At 43.1% G+C, this 16,706-nt stretch overlaps 1 protein-coding gene across 1 annotated transcript in view; it reads left to right on the top strand.

Moving 5' to 3' along the window:
- The window catches only part of LOC137617871 (FAD-linked sulfhydryl oxidase ALR-like), an 81,970-nt gene that overhangs the window by 23,283 nt on the left and 41,981 nt on the right, over positions 1-16,706 (top strand). Inside the window, exon 2 of the mRNA XM_068347820.1 lies at positions 4,119-4,293. Within this exon, the coding sequence (XP_068203921.1) occupies positions 4,119-4,293 (175 nt within the window). The remainder of the gene's footprint in view (positions 1-4,118; positions 4,294-16,706) is intronic.

Here is a 16,706-nt window from a genome sequence, read left to right as displayed (position 1 = left end):
TACCACTTTAGGGTAGTACTGTACTTTCAAGTGCCTTTTCATCAAACCTCTCAAAAGTACCTCTGGTTCTCCCTCAATGGTATCGATGTACCAGTTCAAGACTGTTTCAGAATGTGTACTGTTCCTTAGGTGTTCACCATGGTAGCCACATGGTCCCCCTTGCAAGGGATATGTCTCCTTATGTATCTTGACAGCTGATTTATCAATGGCCTTATTGAAGAGGCCGTTGCTTCAGGATCGGGATAGAATTCTCACACTTTACCAGGATTTAGGGATTGTGTTAAACTTGGAGAAATCTAGTCTCATACCCAGGAAGAGGGTGAAGTACTGGGGCATGATGATAGATTTGGCAGCAACAAGTCTTTGCCATAGATGATTGCATCAGCAAGCTTAGGAAGGTTATGCGATAGTTCTAGCTCAGCAATGGCAATGTCTTCTTGGACATCTGTCCTTGGAGGTGCTTGTTCCTCTTTTGCATTTCCAACAGAGATCCCTTCAGTAGTGTTTGAAGGATCACTGGGTAGCCAACAGGGATCCTCTGTTCCTTCCTGCATCAGTGTTACTGGCGGTCTGGAGGGATCCTGCCTGGTGTCTTGGTGAAAACAACCTCACCTGGCAGTTCCACTCAACTCCCTGCTTTTGGACTTGTATTTGTTCTTGGGTGCATTGAAGAAAGGGTGAAGTGCTGCCATTGACAACCTGGTCGTATCATGAGTGTGGTCCAAGGAAAACAGGTACTGTATCTGCATATCAACATTTTCATGATGCAAATGGCCTTCCTAGGTCAGCAAGTGTTCCCAGAGGGTTTTAGGAGGCACTCGGTACTGCTAATGAGCAACAGCTCAACTGTATTGGCCTATGTCAACAAGCAAGTTGACGAAGCAGATGCACATCTGGGCGGAGTTTCATACCAGGGAGTTGTCAGCAACTTACCTTCCGGGCAAGAGGAATGTCCCAGCAAACACACTCAGCCATGAAGGGCAAGTTATAGGAGCGGAGTGATCTCTACATCCTTTCGTGATAGAAAGGTTTATTGCCCTGTGGGGCTCTCCTGAGATAAACAAGTATGCAACTCTGCTAAACAAGAAGCTCCCCATCTAATGCTCCCCCATTCCTGACCCATGGGCAGTGTTCCAAGATGCCTTCTAACACCCCTGGGATTACCTATATGTCAACCATTCCCCTTTTCAGCCTGATTCAGCCAGTAATCAACAGTGTGGTGATTATGCCAGGAATCAGAATGACCCTGGTGGCTCCCAGATGCTCATATGCTGAGTGGTATCCTGATTTGCTTGCTCATCTGGTCTTGGTTCTGAGAGAACTATCCCTATTGCCCACTCATCTCTCTCAGCTGCACCTGCAGAGGTATTACCAGTCTGTGGAGTCATCTCTTCATGGATGGAGACTATCCTGTATCGCCTCCGAGCGAAAGGCTTTTCGCGAAGCACTGCACATGTACTCGATAAATGTCTACCATCTGGGCCATCTGTGGCTAGTGTTGTAGAAGTGGTATTTCTCTGTTCGGAGCATCTCTAGCACAGATCGCTGATTTCCTCGTGTTCCTTCGCCAGGAGAAGTGTCTCTCAGTTGTTGCCATCAAAGGCTACTGCTCAGGCTTGGTTATGGTCTTTCGACTGAAGGGAATAATTCTCTCAGCCTCCTGGAAGCTGTCTATACTTGTGAGGAGCTTTGAGCAGTCTTGTACATGCCGGGACCTCAGGCCCCCAGAATGGGATGTGACTAGTCCTCAAGGCTCTTACGCATACTTTGATTGAGCTCTTGAGTAGGTAGGTTGTCAGACAGATCTGACACAACACTCTTACTGTTTTCTTGCTAGTCTTAACTTAGGTAAAAAGAGTGAGCGAGTTGCACAGTCTCTCTTATGTAGTCATCCACACTCGTAGATAGATAGAGGTCTCCCCTAAATTTGTGCTGAGTTTGCGGCCAAGACTGAATCTGGCAGTGCATGATTTTAGGTTCAAATTCCCCTGGGAAATGACAGCTGTTGATTTTGACGAGATGCTCGTGTCCCGTAAGGTTGCTGTGACTGAAGAGGGCTTGATACCTCAGGCCTGAGTGTAGGAGACTCTTCATTAGCACTGGTCGTGCTTAGTGATACAATCCAGACAGTTGAAGCGCCAGCCAGAATCATGGCTCACGAAGTCGGGTATTGCCCCATCTCCCATTATGAAAGAACCTGTCAGTGGGCAAACTCTTAAAGGCGGGTGTCTGACAGAGGCAGACCTCTTTTATGACCTTTTACCTGAAAGATTGTACCCATAAGTCCCTGGACACTTTTATGCTTGGACCTGTGGTGGTTACTCAGTTTGTTGTGTAGCAAGCTCAACACCTTACAAGGACAGATTACTTCTTATCTATGATAACATTATTGACACAAGTCCAAAATTTAATTGCGTTTTCTTTTCAGGTGTGCGTAATTTCTTCGGATCGCCTTCACATGGACCTGTCCTGGGCGCCAGGGTGCTACATGCGGTACATTCATGTCATCGCTGGATACCCACCCGCACTCTCTTTCCTTTATGTAGAGGTCATCGTTGTGAGCAGGGTTCACCTTGCGCAGAGTGTAGGGAGCGGCTTGCCTTCCAATGGTAGAAATTTGGGCGTCGCAGAAAGAAGGCTAAACGTGATCTTTCTCCTCTCTTTCAAAGGCTCGCTCGCGCTCTTCCGAGGGACAATCTACCAGGAGCGCAGACTGACTGACTCCTTGGCAACCCCTGGGTAACTGGGGTGGTGTTGCTTCCCCTTGAGGAGCAACTTCAACTCCAGCTGCCGGGAAGCCATTCTCCCTTTCAGATGTGTTGCAGGTGTGGCTAACCTTAGGGGTTTCTGGACCCCCTTCAAAGGAGGAACTTCTGCGTCTCCCTCAGCGCAGTGCCAGTAAGGACCCTTCTCCAGAGCCTTCAATATCTCGTGCTTTGGAGGTGTGCGAAGTCCATCTGTCGCCCTCTCCTGGGCCGTCCATGCGCGGATGAGGCGATCGCTCACGTTCGCCCCTCCCACGGCCTCCTGCTACTGACGACCCTACTCGCCATCCTTTAACCTTCAACCTCCTGTTTCTTCCCACAGGAACCCGTCGGTTGGAGGTGATGATCTTCCTAAGACCAGCGCTCCTCCCACCAGCAACGCGAAAGGATGAGCCTCGCCATCTCCTCGAGGACACTTTTCTCCTGATCGTCATTCGCAATGATCGAAAGAGCATCTATATCGTAGGTCATAGAGCTTCACGCTCGGTCTGAACACTCTTGGAGGTGTTCCTCTTCACGAGAAGAGGTCTTGCGATCACACACATCCCACTCTAGACCCAGGTCCAGACGCTTGCCATCGCTTCACCCCCAGAAGTCCTGCCTGCAATCAAAAGTGACGTACCTCACAGCTGCGAGAGTATATTTAGAGATGGCGGGGTACCCCCCCAGCCTACCCACTCAAGCTTTTAGGCAGGGTTGCCACCTCGCACTTTTAAGTCTAATGGCTACCTCCCAGCTTTTCCGAAAGATAATCCAAATAAATAACTCCAGCTTTATATTAATCAGGGAAAAATACAAATTATCTCCAAATTTGTCATTTTAATACTAGGGGGATTTCCATCCCTCCAAGCAGTGAGTCTCCCTAATTGAAGGATGTGGGTTTCTATGTTGCGTAGGAACAAATATCAAATTTTAGAAGTAATTTATATATTTTCCTAGCTGCCTTACAAACCTGAGTCCTTTAATATGTCTTCTCTTGTTAAATCACCCCGCTTAAGTCCTGGGTCGAAGTAGCAAAAGGGAATTTTGAATGGTCTGGGGGGCTTTTCCCTGCACCCTCACCAGTTAGATAACTGCTCATTATTCATTTCAATGACCGATTCCAGCTTGCATCACAGTAATCTCCTTAATTAAAGGACTCGGAGTTTCTATAGCTAGGAAAAATACAAATTACTTTTAAAATTTTATATATTTTTTAACAGCTGAGTTATCCAGCTTCACTGAAATGAAACTCCTATGAAAGGACTTAGGTTGTATAGTTAGGAAAAATACAAATTACTTTTAAAATTTGTAATATTTGAACATTTTATCTCTTGATTGATATTTGTATTAATTATTTCTATTGATCAACAGGCAGGGGTAAAAAGTGAGCCAGTGAATAGCAATAAACCTGAAACAGAGAGTCAGTCTGTGGAGCACCAGAATGAAACAACATTTAAGGAAAGGGACAAGAATAGTACTGGAAATAGTGATAAATTAAATACTTCAGAAGAGACATCGTCAAGTGATCAGGATTATCCATTATGGGGTAGGACTTGATTACAGTAGTCAATCTTAGAAATCCTAATATGCCTGTGATTTTAAAGGCCCAGGAATGAGAAAAGTGTATTTAAGTTTTTTATTTTTGGAGATAATGTGTTGTGTGGTCTCCAAGAACTTTCCTGTGAAAGGCTAGAACAGGTAATCCAATACAACATAATTACTAAAATAATATTGTATACCCTGTTCTAGGGGCAGTCTATCAAGATGCAAAGAACATAGTCTGTGGGCATAAGAGAGATCTTTGAATTCAGGGTCAATAGAACTCGACACAGTGCCTCTAATGGTGAAATTCCTCTGTTGTGGGTGGTGTCATTATTACATCATCAACTCAGAAAGGAATCATCATCTCAGTTGGAGTTAACGCTAGAAGTTCACTACTGCGCTCAACCACCATTTTTAAGTTTGTCAAAGTATCAACAGCAATGCCTCTGAGGGTATCATCTTAGTGAAAAATAAGACTGAAACGTTTGTTCCGACACTAAATGCAAACACTTTCACTATTTATAGGGATTATACGTTCGACAAAGCTGGAAGACTAGTCATAAGGCTTTTGGCGATGTGTAACCACCCTACTGTCAATTAGCCCAGGATAGGGTGGTAGCTGGCTACCCCACTCACACACTCGCACCTGTATTGTCTCGCCAATTTTTAGTTTTGGCTTGATGAGAGTAGACGTTCGTCTCTCTCTCTCTCTCTCTCTCTCTCTCTCTCTCTCTCTCTCTCTCTCTCTCTCTCTCTCTCTCTCTCTCTCTCTTTTTTAACTGGCCTTTATCTTCTTTTTACTGTGCTTGTAATTTTATACAGTATACATATTTAAAAATTCTTGTAATTTTTTTATATAGATATACAGTGATACCTCTGGATACGAAAGTTTCTGCCTACGAAAAATTCAGGATGCGAAAAGTGATTCGAAGATTTTTATGCCCCAGGATACGGATAAAATTTCAGGATACGAAAACCTTACGAGATCCCAACTCTTCGCCGAGAGTAATTTTTAAAATCGCGCGCCGCCTGACCTTGAACTTGGGTAGACTCACTTACAGCCTCCCGCTCACCCATTGGTTATCTCCCTACTCAGACGCTAGCTGACGCCATAAGATCCTGCTTTCCTATTGGTCGGCAAGTATCCCAGCTTGCCTACGCACGGGCGTTCATCTCTCTCTCTCTCTTTTCGTTCCGACCGCAGTATCGTTAACAGACATTGTGTGCTTTCGCTTGTTTGACTTAGTGTTAATATACAGTACATTCGTACGCCACGTGTTATCGTTAATAAACATTCGTTACTGTGCACTGTACTGTATTAGTGTTTACTATACATAGACTGTATATAACGTTACGTTACGTATTACTGTAGCCATGGGTCCCAAGAATGTTGCCGAAGGAAAGAAGAAGAAGACGATGCTCTCGATGGAGACGAAACTTGAAATCGTTAAAAAGTACGAGTCTGGCCTGCGTTTAAGTGCGATCGCCAAGGACTATGGCCGGAATCCATCTACGATAGGCACCATCCTGAAGCAGAAGGCGGCCATAAAAGCAGCGACACCTTCTAAGGGCGTCACTATTTTCTCCAACAAGAGAACCCACGTGCATGACGAGATGGAGAGGCTGCTTCTTGTGTGGATCAAGGACAAAGAGATCTCAGGAGACACCATCACTGAGACTACAATTTGCCAGAAGGCCTCCGCCATTTTCGGTGATCTCGTGCGTGCTCAGGCCAAAGAAGGAGCAGGAGAAGGAACATCCCAGCAGGAACCCCCAGAGTTCAAGGCTTCTCGTGGGTGGTTCGAGAAGTTCAAGAAAAGGACTGGCATCCATTCAGTGGTACGGCATGGGGAGGCAGCCAGCTCGGACACGAAGGCCGCCGAAGCCTTTGTTAAAACGTTCGACGAGTTGACTCTGCAGGAAGGCTACAGTTCGCAGCAAGTTTTCAATTGCGACGAAACTGGGCTTTTCTGGAAGAAAATGCCTCGTCGGACGTTCATCACGGCGGAGGAGAAGAGGCTACCCGGACAAAAGCCTATGAAGGACAGGCTTACCCTTGCTTTTTGTGCAAACGTCAGTGGGGACTGCAAGATAAAGCCCCTGCTGGTGTACCATTCAGAAAATCCCCGAGCCTTCAAAGCCCACAAAGTCATTAAGGAGAACCTTCCCGTGATGTGGAAGGCGAATGCAAAAGCCTGGGTAACGAGGCAACTGTTCATTGATTGGGTGAATGTCTGCTTCGGTCCGACTGTCCGAAAATATTTGGAAGAAAAGCGCCTCCCTATGAAATGTCTGCTGGTGTTGGACAATGCTCCAGCTCACCTTCCTGGCCTCGAGGAATATCTTCTGGCCGAGTATTCCTTCATAAAGGTCCTGTATCTACCGCCTAACACCACCCCTCTCCTCCAGCCCATGGACCAGCAAGTTATTTCTAATTTTAAAAAATTGTACACGAAGCATCTCTTCAAGAGATGTTTCCAAGTCACAGAGAGTACAAACCTCACTCTGCGTGAATTTTGGAAAGATCACTTCAACATCGTGATATGCCTCAAACTCATCGATCTCGCTTGGCAGGAAGTTTCGAGGCGTACCCTAAACTCATCTTGGAGGAAGCTGTGGCCTGATGCTGTCTCTGCACGAGACTTCGAGGGGTTCGGGAAGCCTGGAGGCGAAGCCGAGATCGTTGACGATCCTGAACCAATTCAGCAGTCTGAGGTGGCTGACATCGTACATCTTGGTACGTCCATGGGGCTGGAAGTTAGCGCGGAAGATATAGATGAACTTATCGAGGAGCACCACGAGGAGTTGACGACGGACGACCTGAAGGAGTTGGAGACGATGCAAGTGAGTGATGTTCAAGAGCTGTTCTCTAGCGGTGATGAGGAGGATGTTGCACCTTTGAAAACGGCAGACATCAAAGAAATTCTTACATGTTTCCATAAAATGGCAGACTACAGTACGTCGAAAAGGAACATCCAGAAAAAGTTTATACCAACCGTGCGCTTCAACACTGCAAAGTAAAGAAAAGAAAAAGAAAAAAGAAAGTGATGAAGAAGTAGAAGGTGAAAGTAAAGAAAAGAAACAGAAAAAAGAAAGTGATGAAGAAGTAGAAGAGATTTAGAAAATAAGAAAAACGTAAAGTTATAAAAAAGCAAAAAAAAAAAAAAAATTCAATTTTAAGTTTTATGTTTCCGTTAAGTGTTAAAGTAATTTTTTCTTTCATTTTATAGTTTTCCATACGTAATGTTAAGTGTTAATTATTTCTGCCATTTTTTTATTTCGTAAAGTTTAAGTGTTAATGTGTTAAGTGTGTAAATTACTGTACGTAGTCTGTCACTTGTTACGTTTTCTGCCTTATGCCATCCTCCTCTGCCGCGACTTCGCTATCGGACATCATCTCAATCAAAAGGTAAGTTTCAACTTTTTTGTTACACTAATTAACTGTAACCTTTTTTTCAGAGTGTACAGGTATCAATCCTTAATTTAGGTGTATGTACAGGTAACAATACACCTTCACTGATCTAAATGCTTTACGTACATACAGTACCGTAACTTTTATACAGTAGTAAAGAAAACGGACTGTTTTCTTTGGGCTTGGGGGGGATAACTTGGCTATAACTACATTATTGAATAATCTCATAGTGGTTTCTGGAATGGATTAGGCTGTTTTTAACGGTTGTGTTAATTATTGAATGATAGAGATGGCTGCATTGCATGTTTATTACTACAGTTTAGCGTGTTTATGAAAGAAAAGGTGACTTTTTATAAGGCTTGGAACGGATTACTGTAGGCTATTTACATGTAAAACGCGACTCAGGATACGAAAATATCAGGATACGAAACCGCATCCTGAACGGATTACTTTCGTATCCTGAGGCATCACTGTATAAGCATTCCTTAATCAATACAGTGCAAATGTTGCCGTTTTGGTGACAGCGTATTGTGGCTTTTTTTGAGGGTGGAGAAACCTTCTCTTACAATCTCTTCCCCTTTAACACTGGACAAGTCGTAAGCTGGTGACCTCCCCCGCTCCTCTAAGTGCAGCGACCCGGCCTCCGCCGCAGGGGAGTCGGCCTCGTAAGGATAATCCTACATTCTGAAGTACTGTAGATATCACTCGCTTCCTGCAAGTTCGTTGGAGGGAAGTGTTCTACACAGAGCTTGACTTCGGTTTTGCTCCTCTTCTTTTGCCGCCGCCACACTCCCTCGTTTTCGTTGCCAGCTGCCAGAGGGAATACTTAGTCTGAATCATGTGCCTGAACCTCTCGGTTGACACTTTTCCCATCTGCGGGTTAGGTTGTTCTCCCGAGTGGGTTGTTTTAAATTGATTTTAAATAAATTGTTCTAATCCCACTTTTTGATAGCGCTAGCGACGCCGTATTCCTTCACTCTGCGGTGGTAGCTGGCAGAGGGAATGCATAGCCTGTAGCATGATTCTTGTTCCTCTCGGGGGATACCTTTCCCGTCTGCTGGTTAGGTTGTTCTCCCAAGGGGGTTTTTTCTTTTCCTTCCTTTTTGTGTTTCCTTAGCTCTAGTGACATCGTACTACTTCGTTCAGCTAAGTTAGCCGACGTAAGGAGTGCCAAGTCGGATGTTCCTGTTCCAGGGGAAGTTCCTATTCCTGCCCAGTTACCGCCTTCTTCACCTGTTTTCTTGATCATCTCGCTGACGACGGGCTTTCGTCATATGCAGGTTCGTCCTCTTCAGAGCAGTTGCTGACTAGAACTCCTTGGAGTACTCCAGGTAACTCCTTCCTGGGGAACCCAGGAATGAGCTTTGGCTACGTTGTAGTGGTTTGCGGACTGTGGCCAAAGGTAGCACCCAAACTGCCTACTATCCGAATGCCGACCACAACCCGTCGTTCACTACACAACAAACATACAACGGTGGAATACCCAAAACACCTAAGTAACAGTTCAACAGACCTGAGTACTGGGCACCACCCCTTGATTTATACTGGGCAAGGGCACCCAGATAGAACCTGACTTACCCCTTTGCTTTTCCTGTCTTTAGCTTACTGATCATAAGTAAAAGTATAAGAACATCAGGTGAAAGGGAATACCATAATTAAAAAAACTAAGAAAAAAACATTAGCTGAGAAGGGGAGCACATTGGTGTAAGGAACTGAAATGAGATGCTGTATTCATGAAAACAAAAAATATTTGTTTGAAAAAAGTATTAGGAATAATATTATATCAATTAGAATAATCAATTAAAGGAAAAATTAGCATCCCTTTTGCATATTGTACAAGCAGGAGAAAAAATACTAAGCTACATGCAAGATATATCACCACATGGTTACAAAACGGAACTTCAGAATCCTAACAAAACCATGACTGCAGAACCTGAGGATTTGAAATACTTAGAAATATTACGATTCTCAACATAGCTTCTAAAACCAAAAAAAAAAAAAAACATTTCTTCAGAGCTAAGCTTAAAGGAGAATCCCGCAATATTATTTTCCCTAAATCAATACTGTCCTCATCAATCTCCCGTCCACCATCGGGCTGCAAAGTCACTTAAACAGTCCTAAATTCTGAACAGTACGGCCGCATACGATGCCGTGCAGGTCTCTGCGGGCCCACTACAGTATAACAATACTCGAACACAGTCATTCTCCGCCTAACATATGAATTCACTCCTTGGGCCTCCGCCCAAATATGCCATTTCAATAGCTCCTGTTAACTATTAATGTTTATGACACTCATATTGCAACACAGGAGATTGCTTCTAGTTACAAGGCAAGTTATATGGATACAGAGCAGCATCACAGACTAGTACAGACTGGTAACAGGCAATATTCTATATTCTCTAGAGAATACCCTTATTCTCTCTCCCCTACACTCCCTACTGAGTGTAGGGGCTGTTGTCAATACATGGAAAGGAATAATTACAGATTAAGATATTTTTTTGGAAAGAGGGCCTTGAGGGATACACTAAAAAATACAATATATTGTAAATAAATTTTTTTTTTTTTTAACACACAAACCATTAAAGTTTCCTTAGACACAAAACCTTATATATTGCAACGTTTCACAGACCACACTTGATGTCGACCTTCAACTTGAGCTAGAGAGTTATGGGGTCCTTTGACTGGCCAGACAATACTACATCGGATCCTTCTCTTTGGTTACGGTTTATTTTCCCTTTGCCTACACACATACCGAATAGTCAGGCCTATTCTTTACGTATTCTCCTCTGCCCTCATGCACCTCACAACACTGAGATTACCAAACAATTCTTCTTCACTATAATTGTTCAATGGCCTCTTTGCTCTTGACAAGGGTAGAAGAGACACTTTAGCTATGGTAAGCAGCTCTTATAGGAGAAGGGCACTCCAAAATCAAACCATTGTTCTTAAGTCTTGGGTAGTGCCATAGCCTCTGTACCATGGTCTTTTACTGTCTTGGGTTAGAGTTCTCTTGCTTGAGGGTACTCTCGGGCACACTATTCTATGTTATTTATCTTCCTCTTGTTTTTTAAAGTTTTTATAGTTTATACATACATATACCAAGGCACTTCCTCCAATTTTGGGGGGTAGCCGACATCAACAAATGAAACAAAACAAAAAGGGGGACCTCTACTCTTTACGTTACTCCAGCCTAATAAGGGACTCAACCGAGTTCAGCTGGTACTGCTAGGGTGCCAGAGCCCACCCTCCCACATTATCCACCACAGATGAAGCTTCATAATGCTGAATCCCCTACTGCTGCTACCTCCGCGGTCATCTAAGGTATCGGAGGCAGCAGAAGGGCCTACCGGAACTGCGTCACAATCGCTTGCCATTCATTCCTATTTCTAGCACGCTCTCTTGCCTCTCTCACATCTATCCTCCTATCACCCAGAGCTTCCTTCACTCCATCCATCCACCCAAACCTTGGCCTTCCTCTTGTACTTCTCCCATCAACTCTTGCATTCATCACCTTCATTAGCAGACAGCCATTTTCCATTCTCTCAACATGGCCAAACCACCTCAACACATTCATATCCACTCTAGCTGCTAACTCATTTCTTACACCCGTTCTCACCCTCACCACTTCGTTCCTAACCCTATCTACTCGAGATACACCAGCCATACTCGTGAGACACTTCATCTCAAACACATTCAATTTCTGTCTCTCCTTCACTTTCATTCCCCACAACTCTGATCCATACATCACAGTTGGTACAATCACTTTCTCATATAGAACTCTTTTTACATTCATGCCCAACCCTCTATTTTTTACTACTCCCTTAACTGCCCCCCAACACATAGCAACCTTCATTCACTCTCTGACATACATCTGCTTCCACTCCACCATTTGCTGCAACATCAGACCCCAAGTACTTAAACTGATCCACTTCCTCAAGTAACTCTCCATTCAACATGACATTCAACCTTGCACCACCTTCCCTTCTCGTACATCTCATAACCTTACTCTTACCCACATTAACTTTCAACTTCCTTCTCTCACACATTCTTCCAAATTCTGTCACTAATCGGCCAAGCTTCTCTTCTGTGTCTGCAACCAGTACAGTATCATCCGCAAACAACAACTGATTTACCTCCCATTCATGGTCATTCTCGTCTACCAGTTTATAGTTTATATAGGAGATATTTATATTAATGTTATTACTCTTCTTAAAGAAGATTGGAAAGAAGTGAAGAGAGTAAGGAAGGCTGGTTCAAGAATTGAAGAGACAATGAAAGATGGAAATTGAAGGTTGTTAAAAGGAGAGGAGGCAAGGAAAAAGTGGGCGGAGTATTTTGAAAGTTTACTGAATGTTGAGGATAATATGGAGGCAGATATAATTGCTGTTGCAGGTGTTGAGGTGCCGGTGATGGGAGATGAGAATGAGAGAGAGATTACAAGAGAGGAAGTGAGGAGAGCACTAGATGAAACAAGAGTAGGAAAAGCATCTGGTATGGATGGTGTGAGAGCTGAGATGTTGAAGGAAGGGGGTGTGACTGTACTTGAATGGTTTGGGAGATTGTTTAATGTGTTTTGTGTTGTCAAAGGTACCAGTAGATTGGGTTTGTGCGTGTATTGTACCACTATATAAGGGTAAGGGAGATGTGTGTGAGTGTTGTAATTCACAGGGTATTAGTTTGTTGAGTGTTGTTGGAAAAGTGTATGGTAGAGTACTGATTAATAGGATTAAGGATAAAACAGAGAATGCAATCTTGGAAGTACAGGATGGTTTTAGAAGAGGTAGGGGTTGTATGAATCAGATTTTTACAGTTAGGCAGATATGCGAGAAATATTTAGCAAAAGATAAGGAGGTTTATGTCGCATTTATGGATCTGGAGAAAGCGCATGATAGAGTTGATAGGGAAGCAATGTGGAATGTGATGAGGTTGTATGGAGTTGGTGGAAGGTTGTTGCAAGCAGTGAAAAGTTCCTACAAAGGTAATAAAGCATGTGTTAGGATAAGAAATGAAGTGAGCGATTGGTTTCCGGTGAGAGTGGGGCTGAGACAGGGATATGTGATGTCGCCGTGGTTGTTTAACTTGTATGTTGATGGAGTGGTGAGAGAGGTAAATGCTCGAGTGCTTGGATGAGGATAGAAACTGGATTACGAGAATGACCATGAATGGGAGGTAAATCAGTTGTTGCTTGCAGATGATACTGTACTGGTTGCAGACGAGGAAGAGAAGCTTGGTCGATTAGTGACAGAATTTGGAAGGGTGTGTGAGAGATGTACGAGAAGGGAAGGTGATGCGAGGTTGAATGTCATGTTGAATGGAGAGTTACTTGAGGAGGTGGATCAGTTTAAGTACTGTACTTGGGGTCGGTTGTTGCAGCAAATGGTGGGTGGAAGCAGATGTACGTCAGAGAGTGAATGAAGGATGCAAAGGGTTGGGGGCAGTTAAGGGAGTAGTAAAAAATAGAGGGTTGGGCATGAATGTAAAGAGAGTTCTATATGAGAAAGTGATTGTACCAACTGTGATGTATGGATCGGAGTTGTGGGGAATGAAAGTGACGGAGAGACAGAAATTGAATGTGTTTGAGATGAAGTGTCCAAGGAGTATGGCTGGTGTATCTCGAGTAGATAGGGTTAGGAACGAAGTAGTGAGGGTGAGAATGGGTGTAAGTAATGAGTTAGCAGTTAGAGTGGATATGAATGTGTTGAGGTGGTTTGGCCATGTTGAGAGAATGGAAAATGTCTGTCTGCTAAAAAAGGTGATGAATGAAAGAGTTGATGGGAGAAGCACAAGAGGAAGACCAAGGTTTGGGTGGATGGATGGAGTGAAGGAAGCTCTGGGTGAAAGGAGGATAGATGTGAGAGAGGCAAGAGAGCGTGCTAGAAATAGGAATGAATGGCGAGCGATTGTGACGCAATTCGGGTAGGCCCTTCTTCTTCCTCCGGTGCCTTGGATGACTGCGGAGGTAGCAGCAGTAGGGGATTCAGCGTTATGAAGCTTCATCAGTGGTGGATAATGTGGGAGGGTGGGCTCTGGCACCCTAGCAGTACCAGCCGAACTCGGTTGAGTCCCTTGTCAGGCTGGGAGGAACGTAGAGAGGAGAGGTCCACTTTTCTGTTTTATTTGTTTGATGTTGGCTACCCCCCAAAATTGGGGGAAGTGCCTTGGTATATGTATGTATCAGTTGTTAAGAGTACTACTTGGCGTAACTTTGACTCTGCGTTAGATTTATTTAATCTCTGATAATAGATTGATATTTATCTTAAGAAACTACACTAATAGGGAAAATATTTTCTTAAAAAATATATTTCCTTTTACATTATGGAAATGAAATACATTTGCTTGGTAAGTTAGTATTTTCTTTAATTTCTTGCTTGAAAAAAGAAAATTTATTTATATACTGTATTTGGAAGTCATTCTTGTAGAGTTTACGTCACGTTTTATGACGTCCTATATCTGGCAAACTGAATGATTTCCTTTTGGTGTGTTAGTGAGTAATCTTAGTACAGTCAGACCTCTATTATTGTGATAGTTAGGGTACAGAGACAGCCGCGATAAGCTAAAATTCGCGAATTAATGTTCAACTAGGGTGGGCTCGCTCCTGACCTAATAAGTCCATGCCCCTTGCCACAAGTGGGTGCCCGAGCTGATGATTAACACAGTAAATACTGACTGATAGTTTTAATTTGGTTTCCTAAACAGTTTATAATCATATGTACAATGTTTAGAACATTTGCACACATGTACATTATGTACTGGACACAGTAAGGTTACAGTACATTATTGTGCTAAGGTCAAGTTTACCGAGTTGTCATTCCCTTCCTTACTGTTCTGTATAGCAAAAGGTATTCTTTTTTAGTAATTCTGTACTGTAACCTAATACTCACTAATACTGTAATGTATATTACTGAAATATATGTACATTAATATTATTTTACTGCAGTACAGCTTAACTGTACTTACTGTAAATGTTCGGTGTTTGTGTTCAGACGACTGTAGCCTATACCATCACTCTAGAAGCATGACGCAACTTATGTGTTGTCTCTTGTGCAGTATGTTATCTATGCTTTCTTAAACAGAAATTCAGCTTATTTTATAAACTAAAAACTTAAATATCTCGATAATACAGTAATCTCTCTCTCTCTCTCTCTCTCTCTCTCTCTCTCTCTCTCTCTCTCTCTCTCTCTCTCTCTCTCGTTTCAGAAGCATTATTAATAAAACATATACCATGTAAAGTATGACCTCATGTAAACGGCAAACCCCAAAATTTCCTTTAAAAAAAAAAAGCATTTTTACCATATACTCCATGTAATGGGCAGACTGCAATTTCAAGGCCAGCCTGTTACTACACTTTGGTTATAAATATTTTATCTTGCACAAAATTTTTATTCATAATAACATCTTTACTAAAGCTCTTCGTATCATTGATGATTACTTGCATGTGTAAATGCGTTTGTTTGTTCGTCATGATCGGCGATGAAACGTAAACAAAACTTTTTTGTTTTAGGTGGCGTTTTTAAGAAAAACATGGCATAAAATCGCTCTCATTTCATTTATGTTGAATTTCTAACCTATACACAGATGTTTAAATGCGTTGGTTTGTTCGTTATGATCGGCGATGGAACGTGAACTAAGCAATAGTTTCGGTTTTAGGGTCGTGTTTAGCAGAAGTATGATATAAAACCATCTTTATTTACTTTATTTTGGATTTCTAAGTATACAGCACAAGCATTTCAACCAATTTAGACAAAACCGAGGACAATGACTATGCTAGTAGTGCAAACAAAAGCAATGAAGATTATCTCTTGATAAATTTTTTAAACACTTTTTAATAGTTCGAATGGCAGTGTTGATTTTGATAGTTTTTAATTTCAAGTTTATTGAATTAAGTTTATTTTCTTTTTTTTAAACTTGTTTGCATCATTGTTTTCTTGTATACCATAGTGTAGGTACCGATAACCTGCAAATTTTAAGGTTCCGGACAACCACACTACCGCCATCTCTTGGCAAATAATGTAAACAATCGTAGCTTGATAAAATACACCCGAAATTTAAAACAAAAGCACATAAATATTTTATTGAGGTACAATTAACTATTTAAATAATCATAATTTTCTAAAATGCAAGAGAGAGAGAGAGAGAGAGAGAGAGAGAGAGAGAGAGAGAGAGAGAGAGAGAGAGAGAGAGAGAGAGAGAGAGATGCAAAAACTTCTTATCAGGCGGTACCTTCATGTCTTCATTCTGTGTCCGTGTAGAGTGTCGGGTGTGGCTTGCCTCCCAATGGGAGAAGTTTGGACCTTCCACGTGTGGACATGGCAATCGCTCGCGTTCGCCCTCCAACGGTCTCCTGCTGACAACAGTACCACTCTCCCTCCTGGGACCTCGTTGTCTCCCAATCTTCAGCCTTCTGTTTCTCCCCACAATAATCCTCTGCCTGTGGGTGATGATCTCCATGAGACCAGCTCTCCTTCTGCTAGCTGATCGTAAGGACAAGACTCTCCATCTTCTTCCGGGACACACTTCTTTTGATTGTTGCTCGCGACAATCGTTAGATCGTCATAAAGATCGCAGGTCATGGCTATCTTAACGCTCTTCTTCTAGAAGTTGGTCTTGCTCTAGAGCTTCACGCTCACGAGACCTCGTAAGAGATGTTTCTCTTCGCGAGGTAAAGTCTCGCGATCGCAATCATCATGAGCACGAGCAAGACAGTCTAGATCCAGGTGTGAACGCTTGCATTGTAGATTGCGCCGATATAGATAACAAGGAGGACGCTCCCGTTCGCGAGGGTGAAGCTCCGTTCACGAGGGTGACGTTCATACTCGCGAGAGCGCTGTCACGATCACGAGGGCAACGTTTACAATATCGAGGCCAACGTTCACGTTCGCGAGCTAGGCACTCGAGATGTTCATGCTGTTCACGATTGTGAGCCACACGTTCACGATCACGATCACAATCTAGACGTTCCTCGCCAAGAGGAAGAGGTAAGTGCTCCTCAACTCGTCCCTCTCCTT

This window comes from Palaemon carinicauda, chromosome 24 (genome assembly GCF_036898095.1).
Source record: "Palaemon carinicauda isolate YSFRI2023 chromosome 24, ASM3689809v2, whole genome shotgun sequence".
Lineage (NCBI taxonomy): Eukaryota > Metazoa > Arthropoda > Malacostraca > Decapoda > Palaemonidae > Palaemon > Palaemon carinicauda.
Note: the sequence above shows the minus strand (reverse complement) of the source record. Positions and strands in the feature narration are given on the sequence as shown.